At 43.0% G+C, this 24,131-nt stretch overlaps 1 protein-coding gene across 5 annotated transcripts in view; it reads right to left on the bottom strand.

The window, feature by feature from the left end:
• Window positions 1-24,131, bottom strand: part of DYNC1I1 (dynein cytoplasmic 1 intermediate chain 1) — a 379,676-nt gene that overhangs the window by 121,105 nt on the left and 234,440 nt on the right. For all 5 annotated transcript variants that reach the window (XM_066584515.1, XM_066584520.1, XM_066584516.1 and 2 more), the window contains 4 exons: window positions 22,739-22,885; window positions 19,425-19,538; window positions 16,262-16,395; window positions 12,547-12,691 (listed from right to left, as the gene is read on the bottom strand). In XM_066584515.1, coding sequence (XP_066440612.1) covers window positions 12,547-12,691; window positions 16,262-16,395; window positions 19,425-19,538; window positions 22,739-22,885 — 540 coding nt within the window. The remainder of the gene's footprint in view (window positions 1-12,546; window positions 12,692-16,261; window positions 16,396-19,424; window positions 19,539-22,738; window positions 22,886-24,131) is intronic.

Here is a 24,131-nt window from a genome sequence, read left to right as displayed (position 1 = left end):
AATGCTCGCTCGAGCAATTGCCTTTAGCGAGTATACTTGCTCATCTCTATTAGTGACTGAGACCCAGTGGGTTGTGAACCCTGGACATTTTAAGCTGTGTATGAACTGTTACAGCTATGCTGTGGAATAAATATTGGCAGGCGCCAGATTTATAAAAAATTGCAGTATCCGGAAGTATTTCTACAGGGTTGGTGCCCATGTCTGGTCCGAGAGGTTGGCGATCCGCTGGCGAGTAAACTCCCTTGCCACAATATATATATATTTTTTTTTTTAATTTATTTAGTTAGCGATATTTTCTTGCTTTTCTTTCCTATCCAGATGCAGAATTTCTCATGATCTGGAACATGCAGAGTATTGAACTATAATGTACAAAACAATTTTGCACAAAGATATATAGTTATCCCCTATCCAAAGCATAAGGGATCACTTTATGATTGGTGGGGGTCTGACCACTTGAGCCCCCACTGATTCCAAGAACAGTGATCCAAAAGGTCCCTGCATGAACAGAGCAGAAGACACACACATGTATGGCCATTCTATTCATTTTAATAGCAACACTGGATTTGCAGCACTCTTTGAAATTAATGGAGCAACGGTGCGCATGTGCATCCTCAACTCCCCTCATGAGGGAACCTTCACCCCCTCTTCCCTGTTCCTATGATTGGTTGGGGTCCTAGCGGATGGACTCCCACAATTCATAAAGCTATCTCCTATCCTATTTCATAGGGGCTAACTTTTAATCTTGACACAGCCCCTTTAAGAGAGTCAAGATGCCACCATGTCATTGCAGCCACTGAATGGGTCCAATGTGCTACTAAAAGGGCAATATGAAGTAAATTTTGTCTGAAACCTTAAAAAGAGTCCTGTGACCATTCTCGGCTGATATAGCTCACTGAGGGAAGTTCCAATATTCTATTTATAATGTGGCAACACTTGGATTGTAGCCTAGTTATAGGCTATATGGGAAGGAAGTGCAAGGAATGGAGGGAGGAGCATGCATTTGTTGACCTTCTGCTCTTAGAATAGAGGTAGTCCTCTTGACTCTATGAATGCTCCTTTAAGGCACTATCCATACCTATACATTAAAGTGGTGCTCCGGGCACTTACTATTGATGATCTATTCCCAGGATAGGTCATCAATAGTTGACTGGATTGTGTCTGCTGCCCTGGGATCCTCATCGATCAGCTGATCCTCCAGCCCTCTGTCAGTGCAGCGGGGCTGGAAGTCCAAATCGGTGTAAATATTTCATATTGAAATCAGTGTGAGTAAAGCCTTCTATTACACTTCCGTCTCTGACCATAATGAGGAGTTGGAAGTATAATAGGAGTCATTGCTTCCATTGATTTAATTGGGAGTGAAGCAATCTATTGCACTTCTGGCTCTGACCACTAATGTGGAAATCTGACCCTGTTGCCCTGACAGCGGGCCAGAGGATCAGCTGATTGACAGAAATGCTAAGCAGCGGATCTTAGTTGATCAACTACTGATGACACATCCAGAGGATAGGTCATCATCAGTAGTAAATGCCCAGAATACACCTTTCATATAGTTATGTTATAAGTTTATTGAAATAAAAGTATTTTCAAGAACCCCAAAGCAGCGGTCTACAGATGGGTGTCTCTTGCTTTTGGAGGAGACTCTAGTTTGGCTAAAAACTCTAGTCATATCTTAAAGGGGTTGTCCCGAGAAAGCAAGTGGGGTTAAGCACTTCTGTATGGCCATATTAATGCACTTTGTAATATACATTGTGCATTAAATATGAGCCATACAGAAGTTATACACTTACCCCCTCTGGTGTTGGCGTTCCCGTCTCCATGGGTCCGACCGAAGGCTTCTTCTCCCTCGATTATACGCGCTTGCGCAGTCTGCTCTTCTGTCCCGTTGAATGGGGCCCTGTGCGGTGCGAGCACGCCGGAGCGGCCCCATTCAACGGGACAGAAGAGCAGACTGCGCAAGCGCGTCTAATCGAGGGAGAAGAAGGCTTCGGTTGGAGCCATGGAGACGGGGACACCAACACCGGAGCAGGTAAGTGTATAACTTCTGTATGGCCAATATTTAATGCACGATGTATATTACAAAGTGCATTAATATGGCCATACAGAAGTGCTTAACCCCACTTGCTTTCTCGGGACAACCCCTTTAAGGCTCTTTTTAGCCCTTCACTCCCAAGGGCATACATTTATGTCCTGGTAATGCAGGGTCTGTATGGAGCGAGATCAGTAGCAGATCCCGCTCCATACACGGCGTGTGACAGCTGTCTTTGACAGCTGACACTATCCCACAACAGCCACGATCAGCGTGAAGGCTGATCAAGGCTGTTAATCCCTTAAATGCCTTGATCAGTATTCAGGGGCCTGTACCTTTCTCTCCCACAATGAGATTGCGAGGTGCCATTCAGTTGCCATTGCAACCTAAGGCATTCCGAAAGCTCCAGAGCTGCTGTGGTTGATTGCCTGATTGCTTAATAGACTGCCTGTCAGAAGGTGTTATTGGTATTGCTTCATACTCTGTGAGCGATCAAACGATCACAAGATTAAGTCTCCGGTGGGGACAAAAAAAAAAATGCAAAAATTAGTTTTAAAGATCTATTAGAAAAAATAACAGGTAGTAAAAGTTAAAAAAAAACAACATTCCCATATTTACAATAAAAAACTCAAAACAAAAAAACACAAAAAACTATTTGGTATAACTCTGTGAAAATCCAATGTATCAAAGTAATGCATTATTCAGCCCGCGTGGTGAACATCCTCAGAAAGAAAAAAAAAAAATAGGATTGTCGGTTTTTATTTTCATTTCACTCCACTTAGAAAAGTTTTTCAGTACATTACATGGTACATTAAATAGCACCATTGGAAAATAAAGCTCTTCACGCAAAAAACAAGTCCTCAAACAGCGACGTCGATGATAATTAAGAGTTATGATTTTTTTGATAGTGGGAAGAAAAATAAAAAAAAGGGCTGTGTCATTAAGGGGTTAATGAATCAGACATTGGCTTACAGCGTGACTATCTATAGGTGGCACAAGAGAAACATTTTTTTTCTTTTTGGAGAACTAATTTGCATCCTTTTTTCCCAGGGAGCATTGCCTGTAAGACTCCCCATGCTAGGTAGATCTCTGCAAGGAGAAACACGCACCCAATGGCTTTTTCACCCTGCCAGCCATTACCTTGCTCTGTGCTAACCAGTAGCAAGAAGCCCAAAACAGCTGTTTACAATGGTGTCTCTTGCTTTTGGCGGAGACTCTAGTTTGCCTACAATCTCTAGTCATATTTCAAGGCTCTTTAGTAGGCATGGCATTGACTTTCGGAGATGCCATCTGTAGGTGGCATTAGAAAGACAGGTTGCTACTAATTTTTTATAACATCTACGTATATAAAAGAATATATTATATGAGCACTATCCTCTAGTCAGTATTGAATATTCGTATGGCTCATTGATATGTCCTGCTCTGCAATCTGGACTCATGTGACTCTGCAATGTTATGCAACACCACCCCTACTGCATCTTCTGAACCCCCATTTCTTCACAGAAACAGGTCATCTGACACTAGTGAGCGGTATTACCAGACCTGGCATAGATATATGATGTTGTAGAGTCAGTGTAGCATGTCTCAGCAGTTCTGTGATTCCACCATATTCTGTTCATAGTTTGCTGATAGCTTCTGCAAAGCAGAAGTCATCTATGGGCTAAACCAGGGTTGTTCAACCTGTGCGCCGTGGGCCAAATTCGACCCAAAGGGAAGGCAGGTCCATGTTGGCTGAATCTGGAGGAGGCGAGACCGTAGGCGGCACCTGGCAGTGGTAAGCTGGGAACTTTCACTCCCAGACAGGCTCGTACAAATGACATGGCAATAGGCATCACTTGCAAGTCTGTGACTCTCTGACTCACTCAGTCACTCCGGGTCCATCATTTTTAGTCCTCCGGAGTCGTGACCACTCCTATCCAGTATCGAGGTGACGATGAGAGTTGGTGGTCTCATTGTAAGAGAATAGGACAAAAAGACTGGCGGTGGTGGCGCAGTACTCTAAGCTAGATAATATTGATAGTAACATAATGGTGAAGAAATTTCTCCTTTTATTGAATAAGGTATGTGGCCAGCATAGGAAAGGCATTTTAGGGATGCCCCCCTCATCAGTTCAGCTGGTAAGAGTATACAAACAATTGGAGGGTCCCGAAGGGTTAGAAAGGGATTCTGTTTGCCTGTATGATGTGGGTCAGCTGGGGCGGAAGAAGTAGCAGTGAGTGGGTGGTCTCATTGTGGCCAGACAACTCTGTAGGATCTTCTGGTGTCAGAAACGGGCCAGAGGCCGCAAAATGCATGTGAGCTTGGGCAAGTGTCTATGTCCAGACCTGCATGCGAAAGCGGGCACCGGCTCCAATCTGAAGTCTATATGGCCTGGTGGCAGAGGTTATTCAAAGGATGAGGAGGGGCACAGTTTAGGACAATGGGGGTTGTGAGGAGGACGATAGGGGTTGTGTGAAGAAGGACTGTAGAGGACAAAGGGGGTTGTTTGGAAGACTGTGGATGATGATGGAGCATTGTTTGGAGGATAATAACGGTTGTGTGGAGGATGATGCCCTGCATGTTAGTATTTGTGTATTTAATGTGCGGCCCAAGACAACAATTCTTCTTCCAACGTGGCCCGGAGATGCCAAAGGGTTGGATACCCCTGGGCTAAACCATATTCAGTGCAAAGATGTGATATCCATGTGAAAGAGATTTATTGTTACAGCTAAAGCAAAAAAAAAAACAACGGAAAATTGCTTTTAGAAACAAATCAAGAAAAAAAAAAATCTGATTATTTTAGATGTTGGTGCTCCTGATGAATTAGTTTTGCTGTTTTGCCCTGTGTTTCCATGCAAATCAAGTCAAGTTGTTACGCGGGACTGTAATTACCTTTTCTGGATAAATATTGAATAGTAAATTTATATATTTCCTCGGAAACAGTCGGCGAGAAGCTGAAACTGCTATTAAATTCTTTCAGCAGCTTAGAACATGCGTCTAGTGAGTACAATGAGCATTGTGTAGCCATGACTGCAATTTAGAAATGGAATGAATGTAAGACAGTTTAAATAGGATTAATGGGATGAAAAAAGTGATTTGTTTCATGAATAAAATCCTACTGCGGCTCTATCTTACAGTCTTCGTTAGAAAATTTCCCTAATATACGTCCAATAGCAAAAACAAATGTATGATTACATATACAATGGGTACAACTAAGGGCCCTTTAACACCGGACGATAAATCATTCAGATTCCCGGATCCAGCGAGAATCTGAAAGACTGTCGTTCAGTGTCAATACACGCCAACGACCTGATAGAGGGGCTGCACAGCAAAATACTAATATTTGCAGATGATACAAAATTATACAATATAATCAATGCAATGGAGGACAATGTGCGGCTACAAACGGACCTAGATAAGCTGGGGGCTTGGGCAGAAAAATGGCAAATGAAGTTCAATATTGATAAATGTAAGGTTATGCACATGGGCAGGAGGAACGGGTGTCACCAATACACACTAAATGGGGTACTGCTAGGGAAAAGGGAGATGGAAAAGGGGTACTGGTGGATTGTAGATTAAACTGGAGTAACCAATGCCAGTCAGCTGCTGCAAAAGCTAATAAAGTCTTGGGGTGCATTAAAAGAGGTATAGGGGCGAGGGCCGAGAATATTATCTTTCCACTATATAAGGCACTTGTCAGGCCTCACATGGAATACTGCGCACAGTTCTGGTCACCGGTGCTCAGGAAAAGATGTTACAGTGCTTGAGGGGGTTCAAAGACGGGCAACTAAATTAATACATGGAATGACGGGACTGGAATACCCAGAGAGGCTATCCAAATTGGGATTATTTACCCTGAAAAAAGACGGCTAAGAGGTGATCAAATAACTATGTATAAATACATGAGGGGACAATACAAGGATCTCTCCCATGATCTGTTTATACCCAGGACCGCGACGATAACAAGAGGGCATCCGCTACGTCTAGAAGGAAGCAGGTTAAATCGCCAACACAGAAGGGGGTTCTTTACTGTAAGAGCAGTGAGACTGTGGAACTCTCTGCCTGAGGACGTGGTGATGGCAAAATCCATAGAGGAGTTTAAAAGGGGACTTGATGTCTTTCTGGAGGGAAAGGATATTACAGGATATAAATCTTAGGTTAATTGTTAATCCGGGTGTACAGGCAGGTAGGAACTATTAGGGATTGATCCAGGGATTAGTCATTGCCATTAGGGAGTCGGGAAGGAATTTTTCCCCCAAAAGGGCTAATTGGCTCCTGCCTCTTGGGCTTTTTGGCCTTCCTCTGGATCAACAACATAGGAGTATAAACAGGCTGGACTAGATGGACATTGTCTTCATTCGGCCTTACATACTATGTTACATGTAAAAGGGCCCCAACACTAAATGGGACTTGGAATGATTAGCTTCTGCCAAGGCAAAGAAATTATGATTATTTTTTAAAATGGGTGATCTAATTACTATGTAAAAAAAATCACTGATATACAACTACAGGGCTCATGCATGGACCCTCCAGGGTGGCACACAGATTGCCTACAGGGCAATATATTGCAGATTTGAAGTCACTCCACGTGCTGCTTCTATCTTAGAAGAAACGTTGTATTACAGATTCCTACCACACACATCAGTGTTTGGTAAATTTACATGAAGTCTAACCAAGAGGGCATACACTATTTTTAGAAGATTTCACCATCAACATCGAAAGGGGTTCTTTACTGTAAGAGCAGTGAAATTATGGGACTCTACACAATGTTGTGATGGTTAAAGGAGTTGTGTGAGACTTGTGGGATTCTTTCTATTAATGACCCATTAAATTCAATTGGAGGTGTGCCTAAAGTACTAAACAGGGCTGTTGCAGTACAGACAGTGTCAGCAGCTGTTTGACAGGGATCTTGTATGGCAGACCCTCGTTGATCATCAATTGATAACCTGTCAATAGAAGAATTCCCTAAAGTCCCAGACAAGTCCTTTGAAGGCAGCAACCAATTTGCCCCTGAAGGAGACAAATTCCTTTTTAATCTTAAGGTGCAATCAGAGGCGGCTACTCAACAGCTTCACTGCTCTTACAGTGAAGAACCCTTGATGCCTCTAGAGACTGAGCTTTTTTCTCCCAGACAGAAGAAATCGCCCATCATTTTTTGAGGAGACCTCACATTGAATAGCTTTTTACCATAAGCATACATTGACATGTCAGAGTGGGGTTTATTGAGCCTATCATAGGGAATGATTCTGAGGGTCCACTTTCCATGTATACAGAACATATGTTTGTTGATTTTCACTGTACACATCTGAAACACAGTACAGTCCCCGACTTGCGAACATTCGACTTACGAATTTCGCTAGATACGAACTATCTGTACAGCACAGTATGATGTAATGCTATGGCATTACATCATACTGTGCAGGGACCGGACAGGCTTCTATCAAGCCTGATGGAAGCCTGTCCGGTCGCATCGCGGTTGCTGGGCAGCCGGGGGCCTTCTGAAAGGCCCTAGGGCTGTCTATGCAGAGCGCCTAGCAAGCCGTGCGCTTGATAGGCACTCTGCATAGGCAGCCCTGGGGCCTTTCAGGAGGTCGCCGGCTGCCTAGCAACCACACAGCGTCCCGCGATCTCATCATGGGACGCTGTACGGGCCCCCTGAACGTCGGGTGCAGGCTGTTTCTTACAGCAGGCACCCGGCGGCAGCAGTTCCGACGAGCCGCGCCGCTCGTCAGAACTGTTAACACTTTAAATGCCACTGTCAGAGCGGTATTTAAAGTGTTAACAGTTCCGACAAGCGGCGCGGCTCGTCGGAACTGCTGCCGCCGGGTGCCCGCTGTAAGAACAGCCGGCAACCGACGTTGTATGGAGCGGGATCCACCCGCGATCCCCTCCATACAACCATTTGTTCGACTTGCGAACAAAACGGACTTGCGAACGGGCTCCCGGAACGGAACCTGTTCGCAAGTCGGGGACTAACTGTATAATCAATAAGATCTAATTCTTTATACAGCATGTGAATCAACGCCTTATAGATCCTAGTTGCCATTGATTGGATTCAAAGTCCCTTTCAAATGCGGTTGTGTGTTGTCTGTTGGACCTTTGATGGCCCATTATTGTGTTAGAGCCAGAGCCCACTGGACGATCCTCAGGTACTTTGGTGTGCCAGATTTACTTTCACCCATCAGTAAACAACCACTTATTACTAGGTTCACATAACCTTTATATAATGATCTGAATTACAATGATAGAACATAATGGACTCTCCCATTAAAAAACAACAACTGCAACCAAGATCACAAAAACAACAGTAGAAAGGTAAAATCTAATATAAATCAGCCTACATGCTTTTTCTTGCACCACACTTTGACTTCTTTGCTGTAACTTTGGTGGATGATGTTGGTGTCATTAGATGACACACATGCTCATCAATGCCGTAAAATCATTAAATGTGAGTTTAATACATTCAGGGAGCTGTCAGGCGGGTTGAAAGTTACAATGTTAAGTCTATGGGTGGCGCTGCTGGGCTTCAGGCATGCGCTGGAATGAGTGAAGCATTGCTAAGCAACACAGCATACACTGCTAAGCTGCACCATACACTGCCCAACCAAGAGCGAGAGAGAGACAGACAGAGCGAGATCGATAGAGAGACAGTGAAAGAAAGAGCCAGAGAGAGACAGACAGAGAGAGAGCAATAGAAAGACAGAGTGAGAGTGATAGAGAGAGAGCGATAGAGAGACAGTAAAAGAAAGAGCCAGAGAGAGACAGACAGAGAGAGAGCAATAGAGAGACAGAGTGAGAGTGATAGAGAGAGAGAGCGATAGAGAGAGACAGTGAGAGAAAAAAACGATAGAGAGAGAAACAAGGATAGAAAGACAGACACAGAGAGCAATAGAGACAGAGTGAAAGAGTGATAGAAAGAGACAGTGAGAGAAAGAGCGATAGAGAGACAGACACAGAGAGGGACAGGAAGAGAGAGTGATAGAGAGAGTGAAAGAGAGATAGAGAAACAGTGAGAATGATAGAGAGACAGTGAGAGAGCGATAGAGAGAGACAACGATAGAGAGACAGAAACACAGAGAGAGCAATAGAGAGACAGAGTGAGAGAGCAATAGAGAGAGACAGTGAGAGAAAGAGCGATAGAGACAGAGAGACAACGATAGCGAGATAGTGAGAGAGAGCAATAGTGAGACAGAGAGAGCGATAGAGAGAAAGCCATAGAAACACAGAGATAGCGATAGACAGAAACAGAGATAGTGAGACACAGAGAGAGAATGATAGAGAAATAGAGAGAGAGAGTGATAGACAGAGAGAGTGATAAAGAAACAGAAAGAGCAATAGAGAGAGACAGAGAGAACAATAGAGAGACAGAGGGAAACAGAGAGAGAGCGTAGAGAGACAGAGAGCGATAGCAATAGACAGAGAGTGACAGACAGACAGAGACCTGTAGGCTTTTTTATATTAGATATCTGCTCCAAATACAAAATGACACTCCAAAGAATCACCTAACCAAGCAGATTTAGACATTCACAACCACCACTTTTGAAATATTTTATGTTTGCGTAGCGAGGATCGGGTCAATCTAGTAAAACAAGTTTGGCAAATTACTTCTACAAAGAAAACTGAAAAGCTAAAACAGAAATCAACTGAAAGTATCAGCACTGATACTAAATCTGCATCACAACTGTCTTGAATTGTGGTGTCAATTTAGTGAGCGAAGGACCCTGGAAATTGCAGCTTCCTCTATGAAACCTGTTTGTCATATACAGTATGTTATAAAAAGTCAATAAAAAAAAGGAAAACCTAAAGTAAATGTTGTAGACATAGAGCTGCTTATTTGCAATCTGCAAGAGCAACCTCCAATGGTCCTCTTGTGCAAAAACAACCCCTTAAATAGAAGATGACCATGCATGTAAAGGAAGGACGGCTTGGGTCTGCCATGTGAGGACCATCTTTTACATTGGAGCTGGGTCAGAAGAGGATCCTGCATGACAAACCACACTCTGACATCTATATACACCCTAATAGGGCATATGAATTGCACTAAAATAATATACTGCTCAACAAAAATTAAGGGAACACTTAACCCTTTCCAATTCAATTCGTATTCTGGTTTTCCTAGGGGGCTTACTCTTTTTCTGCCGTTATACAACGGCGCTATCTGCTGGCTAAATCCAGTACTGCATTAGGTGACACATTGGATAGGCTCTGACAGCAGAGAGGCTGGCAGTATACAGTAAGAGAACCCAGACGGACGTCTTCCAACATTGGAGCTGTACAGCCTTAAATCATAATGTCTTCAGAGGTCAGACAGTGGATTGGAAAGGGTTAAGCATCACAGTATAACCCCAAGTCACTGGAAGTGACCCTCCAGTTTCAGGAAACAATTCTGTCTGGGGACTGGAGGGGCCAAGAGGTATATTAAAATTACTTTCAGTTCTTCTTCTCTGACAACCCTCCCATCTGCTGATACTGGGTCCCATGCCCAGCAGTATAATGTGCCTGATGCAATTTTCAGACTACTTAATTCCCACAGTGTATTAGTAGTGTTAGACTACCAATGCATGATACCTGCTCTCTGATTGGCCAGCACTGCGTTTGTGATCAGTGCTGGCCAACCAGAGAGCAGTACACAGTGTACCGTACCTAACCCTTTAAGCCCTGTCCCTTTTCTTGACACTTTTTAAATGTCAGAAATATAGCGTTCACCAAGCTATTTGACTTTTATATGTTGGAAAACCGGCCTAAATCTTTTGATAAATTACCTCCATAATGTCCAAATAACACTGCCAGAAAGAGCTTACAAAATACGTAGTCACGTAGTTCCCACATAATACTACACACTAAAGATTATTGCCATACACTGCTGAATAATACTGGGTGTCTTTAGTTTGTTAATAGGGTACCGGTCCTCAGAGGCCCCTAGAAAACTGGAGCCCTGGCCAACTACCCAGCTTGCTACTTTCCAAAAGCAGTTCTGCTTGCTAGACAACTAGTTTGGTAGTATAATCTTAAGGGGGTAATTCCAAAATCTAAAGTTATCCTCTAGTCAGAGGATACGAAATAACTTTATGATCAGTGGGGGGCCTCACTACTGAGACCACCACTGATCCCGAAAACAGGGGTCCTGTGTCCCCCTCTAATGTTACTGCGGGCTAATTGCCCACACCCACAGTGACGCCATTTTAAATAGAGCAATTAGTGAACATGAGCGGTCGCCACTCCATTCATTTTAATAGAGCTGACAGTAATAGCCAAGTACAAGCACTCGGTATGTCCAGCAGTCCCATTGAAAATGTATGGAGTGGCACCACACATTAGCAATCGTGGATCCATTCAGTGGTTGCTGTGATTCCAAGAGAGAAGGGGTGGGGGACATGGGACCTCTGTCTTTGGGATTGGTGGGGGTCTCAGGGGGGACCCCTACCAATCATAAAGTTATCACCTACCCTGTGGATAAGGTAAAACTTTAGATTTAAGAGCATGGTAAAACTTTCCCACTTTTCAGTTTGGCAATTTTGTCCCCATCCAAGAAGAGAGACTTCCATATGACTTCTTCAAGTTCAATAAAGTCTATATTCATGCAACTTAATGGGAATTTCCTTAAGATATGCAAATGTGTGACAGTGGGGATGACCAGTTGAATGATATTCGAGGTACTGCAGAGCATACAGTAGGCATATAGGTAGAGAAGCTGATAAAGGGCTTATAAGCCGAGACGGCCCACTCAAATGCAGGAATGTAGCTGTTACTTTTTGTGGGTAGGAAGCTCAATGGTGGGTTTCTGCTCTACACAGTAGGTTCTGCTTTGCGCAGAAGGTCTATAATAGGACACTACTATCCTCCCTCAATTACTTTTATACTACTGTTAGCATGATTGCATTACTGTCAAAATGTGTGTGTGTGGAGGGGGACATTTATTACAGAGCATGGGGCCCTATGATTTCAAGTTACACCTCTGAAGTAGAAGGCTATACATTCTCAAGGCTCCATTCCAGCAAAGTTAAACTATATTCCTCCATAGGAGGCCAGGAATTCCCATATCTTCTAAGTTGAAGCTCTCAATGTACTAAGTTGTAATGGAAAATACCTAGGAGACTTAATGGAAGCCACTTGCGTGGACAGAGGGATGTAACCTTTCATGCAAGTTTAAGGTTTCCACATTTTAAAAGAAATGTAAAATTTGTGAATTCTGAACAAAATAGTCCTCAGATCACTAGATGCCATCTTCATGTAAAGTTCCGTCAATGGTATCGCATTGCCATATGTACGAAATGTGATCTGCAGTAGTAGATTATTCTCATCACCTCTTCTGTACTTTCATTGCTCTTACACATGTTCTGTATTAAGGGGAATGGTAAGGGAAAAAACCTTCAATGAAAATAGGATACAAACTGAACTTTATTATTTTCACACATATCTTGGGTGAAGTCCAGCAAGGAGATCGAGAACTTGGGTGTCAGCAGAAAAAAATTTGAATTTTTGGTATATATGGAAAAAATAAATACCTTGGAGAAAGTCTAGTTATTGGTTGCGGCACTCACCTTAGTTGTCCACAGTTTGACTGTCCAGTCGAAGGATGATGTCAGGAACAGATGGGAAAAGTCAATGGCTCCCACGGCGCTGTGGCAGTTGAGTCCTGTGATTGGGCCCTGGTGGCCTTCAAACACTTCACTGATGCCAGCTTTGCTGCACACATATTGCAAAGTTCGATTACAACTTACATAACATCTGCCATCTATTAAGTGGCTACAAAGAGTGGTACAATAGTTAAGAAGGATTATGGAAGAATGTGCAATGTGGCATTAATATTTATTTGCAGTTTGTAAAAATGATAACCCTTGTGCAGAATGTTTTTGGTATAGTTTGCTAATGAGTGCCATTAGTTTAATGCAAACTAGTGGAGTCTACGGGAAAATAGTCTTTTGTCAGCTTAAAGGGAATGTCACATCAAAAAATGACTATTTAAATCAGATTTAGTCATATAAAAAATACAGAGACAGTTCTCAAACAATTCACCGCAGTAGATAAAATAAGCTGACAATTTCTGTTTCAGCTTTGCTGTGTAGATTCGGGCAGAATCAACAGAGTCATTTCAATATAAATAGAAGGCAGGAGATGTAATGACAGATAGCAGCTCCGTTGTACTGCTGGTGGTCCATGTAAGACAGGATGGGAACATTATACCTGTAGATCTGATAGCGTCTGTATGTAGTTCCATTGCCATTCCGTGGTGTGTGGGAAAGGAGCTATACTCCATAACATCCTGGAGACTGTATAAGTATGTGGAAATCATCCAGTCCATTAAGGACTCTTTTACACAGGCAGATAAATCGTTCAGATTCCCACTATCCAGTGAGAATCTTAACTATTGCTGTTCAGTATAAATGCTGCACTGACTGAACGACGAATGATAATTCATACTCTTATTATTCATCATTCAGTTTCTGCATGCATAAAAACTGAATGACGATCGACGTATGTAAATAGGCAGTCGCTCATTTATGATTGACTGCCTGTTTGCTATGAATGGAGAAGGGCAGGCCAGAACAATCTCCGGCCCACTCCATCTCTATTCACTCAATGATGATAGTTCTGGTGTAAAAGCAGAGGAATGATCATCAACGCTCTGATGGCCTCTCAGGCATCTGCACTCGACAGGTCATCCTGTGTAAAAGAGCCCTAACTCCCATTCATTGCAGCTGCCATAAGGGCTCCTTCCCACAGACGGATTTCCGCCGCGTAATATGCGGCGGAAATCCGCTGCGTTGCCTGCAGCTATTAGGTTCTATTGAACCTAATAGCACAATGCTTACGGTGCGGAATTCCACCGCGGAATTCCGCACCGTAAAATCACCCGTCCTCACCCGCGGCATGCTCTATTTGCCGCGGGTGTACACGCGGACGGCTTCCATTGCAGTCAATGGAAGACGTCCGTCACGCTATCTTCCGCTGTAGCACAGCGGAAGATAGCGTGAAACCACTTCTCTGCCTACCGCCAGCTGCGTCATGTGACGCTGTGGGCGTGTCATATGATGCGGCCGGTGAGTGACATGACGCTGCGGCACGTCACGCTCTCTATTGCGCATGCGCGCCAAAGCGTCATGCGGGACGTAGGACTTCGGATCCGCAGGTAAGTATTGGGGTCTCTGGGGGGCACCGTGGCGGGCTCCGTCGCGGAATTCCGCGGCGGAGCCCATCACGGCCGTGTGAAGCCGGCCTAAAGCATATACACCCAATGCAGGAAGGATTTGGTTGCCTCCAATATGGCCTTCCTGGGAATTTATTTTTTAAATAAAAAGCCTGAAGAGTAGTGCCAAATTTATTTTACATATAATGAAAAAAATTTGGTACGGTGTTAGCCAGTAGAGTAAAATGTGATTGTTCCCAGCAAGAGAAACCAAGTAATCTTGCAGATATGATACCTTTAATAGCTAACAAAAATACATGATGTTATTGTGAGCTTTCAAACCACTCAGGGTTCTTCCACAGGCATAATAATATCTACAAGATTACTTGGTTTCTCTTGCTGGGAACAATCACAAATTTATTTTACAACATCACCCATTAACCTAAATGGGCTTTATGTAATACTGCAGTTCCCCTGCACAATGCGGATGTATTAGGTAGTTGCAAGAGGATCTGGATAGGTTGGGGGCAGCAAAAGTGTCAAATGAGGTTTAACCCCGATAAATGTAATGTTATGCACATGTGCAGAGGAAATACATGTCACCATTACACACTAAATGGAAAACCACTGGGTAACGCTGACATGGAAAATGACTTGAGGATTATAGTTAACTGTAAGCTTAACTGGAGCAACCAGTGTCAAGCAGCTGCTGCCAAGGCAAATAGGATCATGGGGTGCATTAAAAGAGGTCTAGAGGCATATAATGAGAACATTGTTCTTCCTCTTTACTAGTCACTGGTCAGACCACACATAGAATATTGTGTGCAGTTTTGGGCACTGGTACTCAAGAAGGACAAATTGGAGATTGAGCGGGTACAAAGATGGGCAACTAAAGTAATTAACGGAATGGGCGGACTACATTACCCAGAGAGTTTATCAAAATTGAGGTTATTTAGTTTACAAAAAAAGACGGCTGAGGGGTGACCTAATATAATAACTATGTATAAATATATCAGGGGACAATACAGATATCTGTCCCATCATCTATTTATACCCAGGACTGTGACTGTAACAAGGGGGCGCCTTCTACATCTAGAGGAAAGAAGGTTTCTACACTGACAAAGAAGGGGGTCTTTACTGTAAGAGCAGTGAGACTATGGAGCTCTCTGCCTGAGGAACTGGTGATAACAAATTCGATAAAAAAGTATAAGAGGGGCCTGGACGTCTTTCTTGAGCAATACGATATTATATGTTATCATTAATAACTTCAAAAGGGTCGGTGATCCCGGCTTTATTACGATTGCCAGATTGGAGTCAGAAAGGAGTTTTTGTCTCCTAAATGAGGAAAATTGTCTCCTACTTTATTGGTTTGTTTTTTATCTTTCTCTGGATCAACATTGGGGGTACCATAATAGGCTGAACTAGATGGACATATGTCTTTTTTCAGAGTTACATGCTATGTTGCTATGTATTGGCAGATTAGTGTCAGAGTTCCTGCAGCCAACTCTACAGTAATCAGCTCACCAACAAAAGTGAGCTGCCCCTGGTGGCCAATCTCTTTACATTTGGCTGAATTATAGTAGAGACAAAAGAACTACCCCATTCAAGGCTCAAGCATTAAATCAAGGGTTGAGCATATATTTGGATCTCAGTAAAAGCAGGTAGAGTCACGGTTACGTTTTCTTGTAGGGCTTGGATTAAAGGGATTTTCCAGGACTTTATTATTGATGACTTATCTTCAGGATAGGTCATTAGTAGATGATTGGTGGGGTGGGGGTCCACCGTTCAAGACCTCAAGCAATGAGCTGCTATTGTACCCTCTTTCACTGGGAATAGAACTGGAACCTGTCAGCTCCATCTGCATTGCATCGGCCCAGGTTGGTTATTTCAGGCACAACTTCCATGGAATTCAGTGCAAGTTCTGCCTGCAATTACCAACCTGGGTCGCTGCAATGCGAAAGGAGCTGTCAGCTTCTGGCTCCATCCCGAGCTGCGAACCCCCATGATCATCTATTGATGACCTATCCTGAGGATAAGTCATCAATAGTAAAGTCCCTTTCATGATGCAGTTGTGAACTAGTGTGTATTGTATCTGTATAGTGATAAGATAAGGCAACTCACGACTCTACCTTCCATGGCGACACGCAGTGTAAACCGTCCCCTCTTCACTCCCTACTACAAAATTGTTAACATCTCCTGTAGGGAACGCCATCCCAGTAACTGCTACTGATTTGGATTTATTGTAAACCAGTTCCATACTTTCCTATGACAAAAAATAAGGAGATTATTGTACAGCCTTGCAATTATTATAATAATCAGTAATAAATAATAACTCCACTCAAAACCCCAAAATTCTTGAGAAACTACAATTAAGTCAATCATCCTACTCCCTTCTAAGGAAGCTGGCATATGAGGAGCTGTTTGGAGGAGCTTCAGACAATACAGCTGCTTTAAACCTTTGCAATCCAATTTTGGATTCAGGGTTTCCTAGGGGGCTTTCTCTGTCTGCCATTATACAATGGCACCATCTGCTGGCTAGAGCCAGTACTGCTGTATGGGACATGCTGGAGGGGCCCCTGACAACAGAACGGCCAGTAATATACAGTAAGAATACCCTGTCGGATGTCTTCCGACCTCAGAGCTGTACAGCCTTTAATCAGAATGTCTTCAGACGTCAGACAGTGGATTGGAAAGGGTTAAAGGGAAGCTGTTATCGCTTTTAGGGCTATTAAACCACTTACGCCTAAAAAACAAGTCACACTCATTCTGTAGCCTATTTTGCTATAATTACTGTTTTAATCATACCTGGAAATATATATTTTCAACATTTCCTGCACCTTATGCCAATTGTGACTGAGTGATCTAGTAAGCAGGTCAGATCGTCTTGGCTCCCGGAGGATAACCCATATTGCCGCTGCTCTCTGGCATCATGACAGGGATGACGTATGAGATGACGGGTGATTAAAATCTTGCGTGTGCATCAGGTGATCGTGGCTTGGCGCATGCACAGTTCATCTAGCCCTTTTGTGGGCAGATTTGGCATACTAATATGCACATGCACTGGGCCACGATCTGCAGCAGTTTTATGAGGCATACTCTGGCAGCCAAGACGGTCTAGCCCGCCTACCGGACCATTCAGTCAGAATTATCATGCGGCGTCGGAAATGATTAAAACTTATTATTCCAGGCATGAATTAATCAGTAATTAGAATAAAATAAGTTTTAGAATGAGAACTACTTCAATGTTGTATTGGTGTAGGCGGTTTAATAGCCTCAGAAGTGATGTAAAGTTCCCTTTTAACTGTAATTTTTCTGCCTACGACATGAGAGGAACACAGTGGTCACCACTTAATTTTTTCTCTTCACTAATATGACATGACCTTTGTAGGGTCATAAGGACAACAAAATCATCCATTCACTGTATAGACTATGCAAAACTTTCTATTTCTCAGCTTCCTGGAATCCTGTGCCCTGGTGAGGAAGAAGAGAGTTGGATATGGGCTTTATTGGTATTCACACCTGCATTTTCAGTGCAATTGGTATTTAAAGAAAATCTTCCTTAAAAGTATGGACTAGATGTGACTGTATGTGGCCCTTTACACCTTGTATAGACTTTGTCTTTTAAATTGAGCACGAGTTACATCTTGCCTTAAACTAGCCATACACGCTAGATGTATATTGGCTGAAGCCACCAATTTGGGCAGCATCAGCTTGATCATTTAATATGTATGAGGGCTCCAAATATTTCCTGATATCTGCCAGAGTGGATCTCAGCTGCCCAATCCTTTTTGCTTTCAGGGAGATAAGTCGCTGCCAGTATCTTTTGGCAGTGGCTTTCTCTCTTGCCTACATTCAGAACTAGTGAACTTTTGAAAAGTTTGGTTCGGTCCAAATGAGTTCTAACTGAACTGAAACGTCACCAGCACCCCTAAAACTGGTGTATAACACTTTTTTTCCTTTTTCCTTTAAAAAAAGGAAAAGAGGAGGAAAAAGAGGGATTTTTGTGGGTTTGGTCAAGATGCACTGCCCGAGGTTCAGGTTTACGCCAAACTAAACTTTCATCAAAGTTCGACCCGAAACAGGGTTCGACTGTTTGGATTTACTCAGCACTTATTCAGAATACTTGCATGCATGGCAAAGCCAAGATTCACTATTTGCATAAACCATACACTGTTATGGTTAGCCTTATATCTCGATTGGTAATCTCCATCCTATGACTCTCAGCATGGTCTGACCGCTGCTGCTGGGAGTAGTACTTTTGCAACAGATGGTGGGACGCAGGTTGGGTACTATGGATGCAGCTTATATAGACACTATTGCTTGCCAGACTGTGCCCACAGTTTGGGTCTAATGACATGAATGTTGATTCCTTTAAAGCGACCCTTCAGTTTCAGGAGACTATTCTAAAATTATGTCCTGGAACTAATAGGCATGGGGTATATTACCTGCAAGTTGTTCTTCTCTGCAATCCCTCAAATCCATTGGTTACGGGTTCCGTTTTGGGCCTTTTGCAGATGGCCAATGCTGTCTTCAGACTACCTAATTCTTCACTATGCCAGATGAATGATTGGTGGACAGATTTCCTCACATGACCATTAACCAATCAGAGAGCAGTACACAGTGTGCATTAATTAGATAGTTAGCAAATTATTCCAGCCATCTTGGTGAGCCAAAAATAGGACCTGGAACTGGGGGATTGCAGAAAAGAACGAATGCAGGTCATATAATCTCACCCCCTCTGGTCCTAGGGCAGACTTTTGTCTATTACCAGAGGGTTGCTTTAATCTGGATGCCAATAGTCTGGATGTCCCAATAATCCAATATCCATCAAAAAGAATTTTGAACTCCAAACTAAAATTGAACAAATGTAAATGATGGGAAATATCAACAAGATAAAATAACTTTTGAAGAGCTGCAGAAGTCTTCCGAATTTCTAGTATGTACTCAAAGGAGCACACAAGGCTATTACATGATTATATATTTGAGCGCAACTGTACAAAAACATCTCCAGGTGGTCATACCGAGATGTGACCCCTTCTACCCTTTCCATAAACCACTACCTGGGATAACCCTAGAAGTCCTCATTTCTGATAGGATCTAAAATATGATTTTTTAGTTATTTTTGTGCTTCAATAATTGCCGCTTTGCAGAAGCAAATACACAAACACAAGCTTTTCTTGTTCGCATAAAGCTGAACTTTTCCACTTCTATCCATTTGTTTCAGGCACTTGCAGACCATGTCCATTAATGCATTAGGCAGAGTGGTTCTTATGGGGTAAAATAAACACCCACCTGGGGAGTTGAGAGCATATCCAAACTCCAGGAGCACAATTTACCATCTGTGGAAACAGTAATAAGGTTGTGCGCGTTCTGCGTCCCCACCACATTCACACAGTAGATAGGATGCTGGAAAAGACAAGTACAGCCCTATGATACCCATTATCACTGACAAGGGATGAATAGTAATTGGAGGAGGGCAATGTGTTACATTGTATAGAAAGAGATGATGAAATGTTCAATGAAAATTCTATTTATCTTGAAATTGGGGTCATTTGCTAATGATAAAGCATTCTAAGTGTTATTAATTACAGAGAGTGTTTACACTGTATTGGCGAAATGTGATTGTTCCCAGCAAGAGAGACCAAGTAATCTTGTAGATATAACTTTTAATGGCTAACAAAAATACATGATGTTAATGCAAGCTTTCCAACCTCTCAGGGTCCTTTCTCAGGCATAATGAAATAGATCCAAAAAAGCATGAATATATATACAGTGGTGCCTTGGCTTGAGAGTGCCTCCGCTTGCGAGCTTCTTGATTTGCAAGCAGGCACTCTCACAAATTTTTGTTCTGATTTAGGAGCAAAAACTCTGAATACGAGCCTGCTCGCAAGTCAAGACGCTTGCAAGCTTATGCTCGAGGGGGAGGTCTAATACTCACCTACCAATGTCCTCGCGATGGCCTGCGGCGCTGCTGCAGGCTGCCTCTTCCTCCTCCACACCGATAGAGCATTTCTACCTGGGAGCAGGGCTTGAATACCCCACCTCCAGCAAGCTAATGCTCTGTTTGGTTAATCCAGCGCCACGTCCGTGGGAAGTTACCCTGAGGACTTAAACATATGAGCATGTTTCTCTCCCGTTATGCGGCTGTAATAAGCACACGGGACAAAGCAAAACCACGATTTCAATTGATTTCAGTGGTTTCGTTTTCATTATCGGGATTTTTGTCTGTTAATTGTACGGGGGAGAAAAGGTAGAACCTGCCCTATCTTTCCTGCAAGTGGTTAATACTATGTGCGGGAGAGATAGGGTAGAAAAACTCAAGAAGGGGGGAATAAAGCTGTTCATACGCAACTATGCTTCTTACTGGCGAGCGTAGTTGTGCATACGGCCGTCTGAAACCGCCCTTACGCTGAAACCACACTGCCATGAACGCAACTACGCTTGGCAATACGGAGCGTAGCTGTGCCTGAATGAGGGAGATTTCTTCTTCCTCGCTGGCAGTTCAAACTCCGTGCCAGAGTGCAGGAGTTTGAAAAAAGAGGTGGGAAGATAGCAGTTGCCCGATCTTAAGATGGGGCATTCTATTGCCATTCTAAGGATTTCTTCCGATTGTTGTTTGCCATTGCTTCAGAGAGTTTTTTTACATTTGTGCTGCAGCGCCCGGTGTGAATGACTTGAAAAATGTCAATTACGATTGGGAGTTGAGCTTGTTAAAAATTCATTCATGCGAATATATGTTGTGTACAGGCGAACACATATACGCATACGCTCACAAATACACAGTAAATAGAACCTATTGATTTCAATGGGTTTGTTCACACACTCATATATGCTCTATTTTCCTGCATGTTTGCACACCAAAAGTCCATATAGAAATTAATGGGGTTGCACAAATGCACACAAAATATGCTAGCAAACACATTTGGAACTTACTAGACGAATCAGCCATTTTAATTGATGCATATTTTTTTTACTGCACGCAAATGCACATACCTTGCAAGAGGAAAAAGTACAGAAAAATACACCAATGCGCGTGCAAAAAAACCCAGAGTTCGTTCTGCAAAAAAACTGAACTCATGAGCGTGCAAATATGCATACTCTTGTGTGAATTCGATGTTACAGGGGTTCTCTATATCTTTTACTGTTGACCTATAATCAGACTGGGATCTGTTGCTTGGGATCCCTGCCAATCACCTGATTGCCAGACCCACCGTCACTCTGGGCAGCGCTGGAAGCAGATAGCGCTGTCAACATTGCAGCAGCCCGGTTTGGTACTAAAGCTTCCAATGGGAGCTGTGCATGTAGTACCAAGCCAGGCCACTGAATATGGACAGCTTAATCTACTTCCAACGTTGTCCGTACTAACAGCGGGTCTAGGGATCAGCAGATTGGGGAGTATCCAGAGAACAGACCCCCGCCAATAAACTAAGTATTTGATGACCTACCCTGAAGATAGGTCATCAAAAAAATTAACAGTCAACACAGTTGCAACACATGCGTAAAAAAAAACAAAAAACACTCATAGGCACCAAAAGCTCACTAAATACAGACATACAGTACATACGGAGTGAAAACTATGTGAATATGCCCTAATTTTTATATCACGGAAAGATCGGCTGCTCGGGGCCACCATCCTATTAGCGTTGAGAATGGGGGCACTCAAAGGCCCACTATAATTTCTAGCATGCCAACTGTAACACTGGCTGCAGCATGGGAGCGAATCCGGGGTGACCCATGTGACCACAGCATCAACGCATGCGCCATGTCATTTATTACTCTACTGTTGTGGGGTGTGATTGGACAGCAGGGAGGTCATTTCCATTTCCAATATAAATTCCAGTCCCTCCTCTTAGTAGGCGCTGGTTATTCCTCTGTTGATGGAGCTCTGGTCCAGTCCTTTTCTCCCTGCCATCTTCATTTTCAGATAAGTCCCTGGATTTCATAATTGTTATTGTGGTGTTCCATCTGATTCCTAAACTCTTTGTATTATTGTTGTTAATATCTGTCCATAGTCATTTCCTTAGCCATCTGGGGACTGTTTAGGCAGTCCCCCAAGGTTCTGAACGTAGGGTTGCCCTCATCAGGGCGATCTCCCCTCTTTAGACAGAGTTTTCTGCATTAGTACATTAGAGTGAGATTTCCCTCTTCCCCTCTTGTTTGCTTTGTCATTGATCCTTTTTGTTTTCCACGTTTTTACAAGAATGTATATTCATGCTTTTGGACAACTATTAAATCAGATCCAGCCGAGGTATATTGGCATCTGGCTCAGGCCTAACAAAGGGTTCACAAATCATATTTCCTTCTTCTGTGATGGAGATCTAACTTGCATATCAAGCTGTCAATGCATGCTGAGAGTTGTAGTTGAGAAGCAGCTGGAGGGTTACAGGTTGAAGGCCACTGTCCTATACTAATCTGTATGCTAGATCTTCACCATTGTGATATGACAACCATATTAACAGTGATGTGTCTTTAGGTGGATGCAGAGGTGGGTGACTACAACAAGCACTAAATGCGGGGGGGCTATGGTCAAATACTGTAGCAGTAGAAGGATATATGAGGTCACAGCTATATAGACCTGGAGGGTATTTTCTATGCGAGGAGCTCACCGTGTGTGCTGCAGCAGAAAGTGGCGTCCTTTGAACTGGAGTCCTCCTGTGGCTTCGGTTATCCCACAGTACTATCTGTCCAGAGTATGTCCCACCAATCAACAGATTTGGATGAAAACGAGCAAAGCAGACTGACATCACCGATGACTGTAAAACAGTGAGGAACAGTTTTTAGGCAGAAATGTTAGAAAAATTGCTGTAAACTCAAAAGCAAAAAAAACAAATTAAATGAGGATTAAATTAAATTAAAACTAAATGAGGAGAAAATATAAATGGTAGAAGTTCAGAGTTCAACATATTACTATGCTCGAGACTAAAAACTTATCATGAGGTCCTCTGTCAGGGTAGGTTCACACATTCAGGTTTCTGTTTGTACCCAATTTATTGTTTCTCTATAGACGCAGTTCCAGAAACCAGAACCTCTTCTTCAAAGGGTTTTTGTGGCCACCAGACATGTTTTACTTTTATCGCCTGTCAATTAGGCAAGTCTGGGATTCACATATATCATGATTCATGAACCTTTGGGGGAACTAGATTTCTACAGCTCCTACATAGTGACTAAGCTGAATCCAGCAGAGAACAGGGCCCAGAGATCTCAAATGCTCTAATTCTCAGGAACACCGGAGGTCCCAATAGTTGGACCTCCACCAATCACACTTCTAATTGATAGTACTATCTGTGCCTACATCATGTAGAGGGAGAGGTGAGGAATTAGTAATATCCATAAGCACGCCATTCACAAAGAGTGATCAGAAGGGAGTACTATCTATAACTACATCCTTTACTAAGAGAGACAGCAGTACTACAGATGTAGCAAAGCTTAGCTTGACACTTAACACGTAAAATATACTTTCACCCTGAACTTTTTCTTGCCTTTTCAATTGTGTTGCGATGGATTTGATTTTACTAAATCTGTATCTCTACTAGGGCTGGGCAATTCTGCCTAAAATGAAAATCTCAATTTTTTCCCAAACATTCCTCGATTTTCTTTTTTATTGTTGAATAATTTGTACTTAAGAAATGACTTTGCATACATTTGCACCTCCCCCCTCCCAAGTACATCACAGCGACCCCCCCCTACCAGAAAAACCCGCCAGACAGTACAGCTCCCCATTACATCACAGCAGCCCCAAAGTAAGTAGAAGCCCCCCATTATATAATACAGCAGCCCCCCATTACATCACAGCAGCCCCCCAGTCAGTATAGCCCTCCATTACATCACAGCAGCCCCACAGTCAGTAAAAGCCCCCATTACATAATACAGCAGCACCACAGTCAGTATAGCCCCCCATTACATTACAGCAGCCGCACAGTCAGTATAGCCCCCCATTACATCACAGCAGACTCACAGTCAGTACAGCCCCCGTTATATCACAGCAGCCTCCCAGTCAGT

Source organism: Eleutherodactylus coqui, chromosome 12 (assembly GCF_035609145.1).
Source record: "Eleutherodactylus coqui strain aEleCoq1 chromosome 12, aEleCoq1.hap1, whole genome shotgun sequence".
Classification (NCBI taxonomy): domain Eukaryota; kingdom Metazoa; phylum Chordata; class Amphibia; order Anura; family Eleutherodactylidae; genus Eleutherodactylus; species Eleutherodactylus coqui.
The sequence above is the reverse complement of the archived record's forward strand: the minus strand, read 5'-3'. Positions and strand labels throughout refer to the sequence as shown.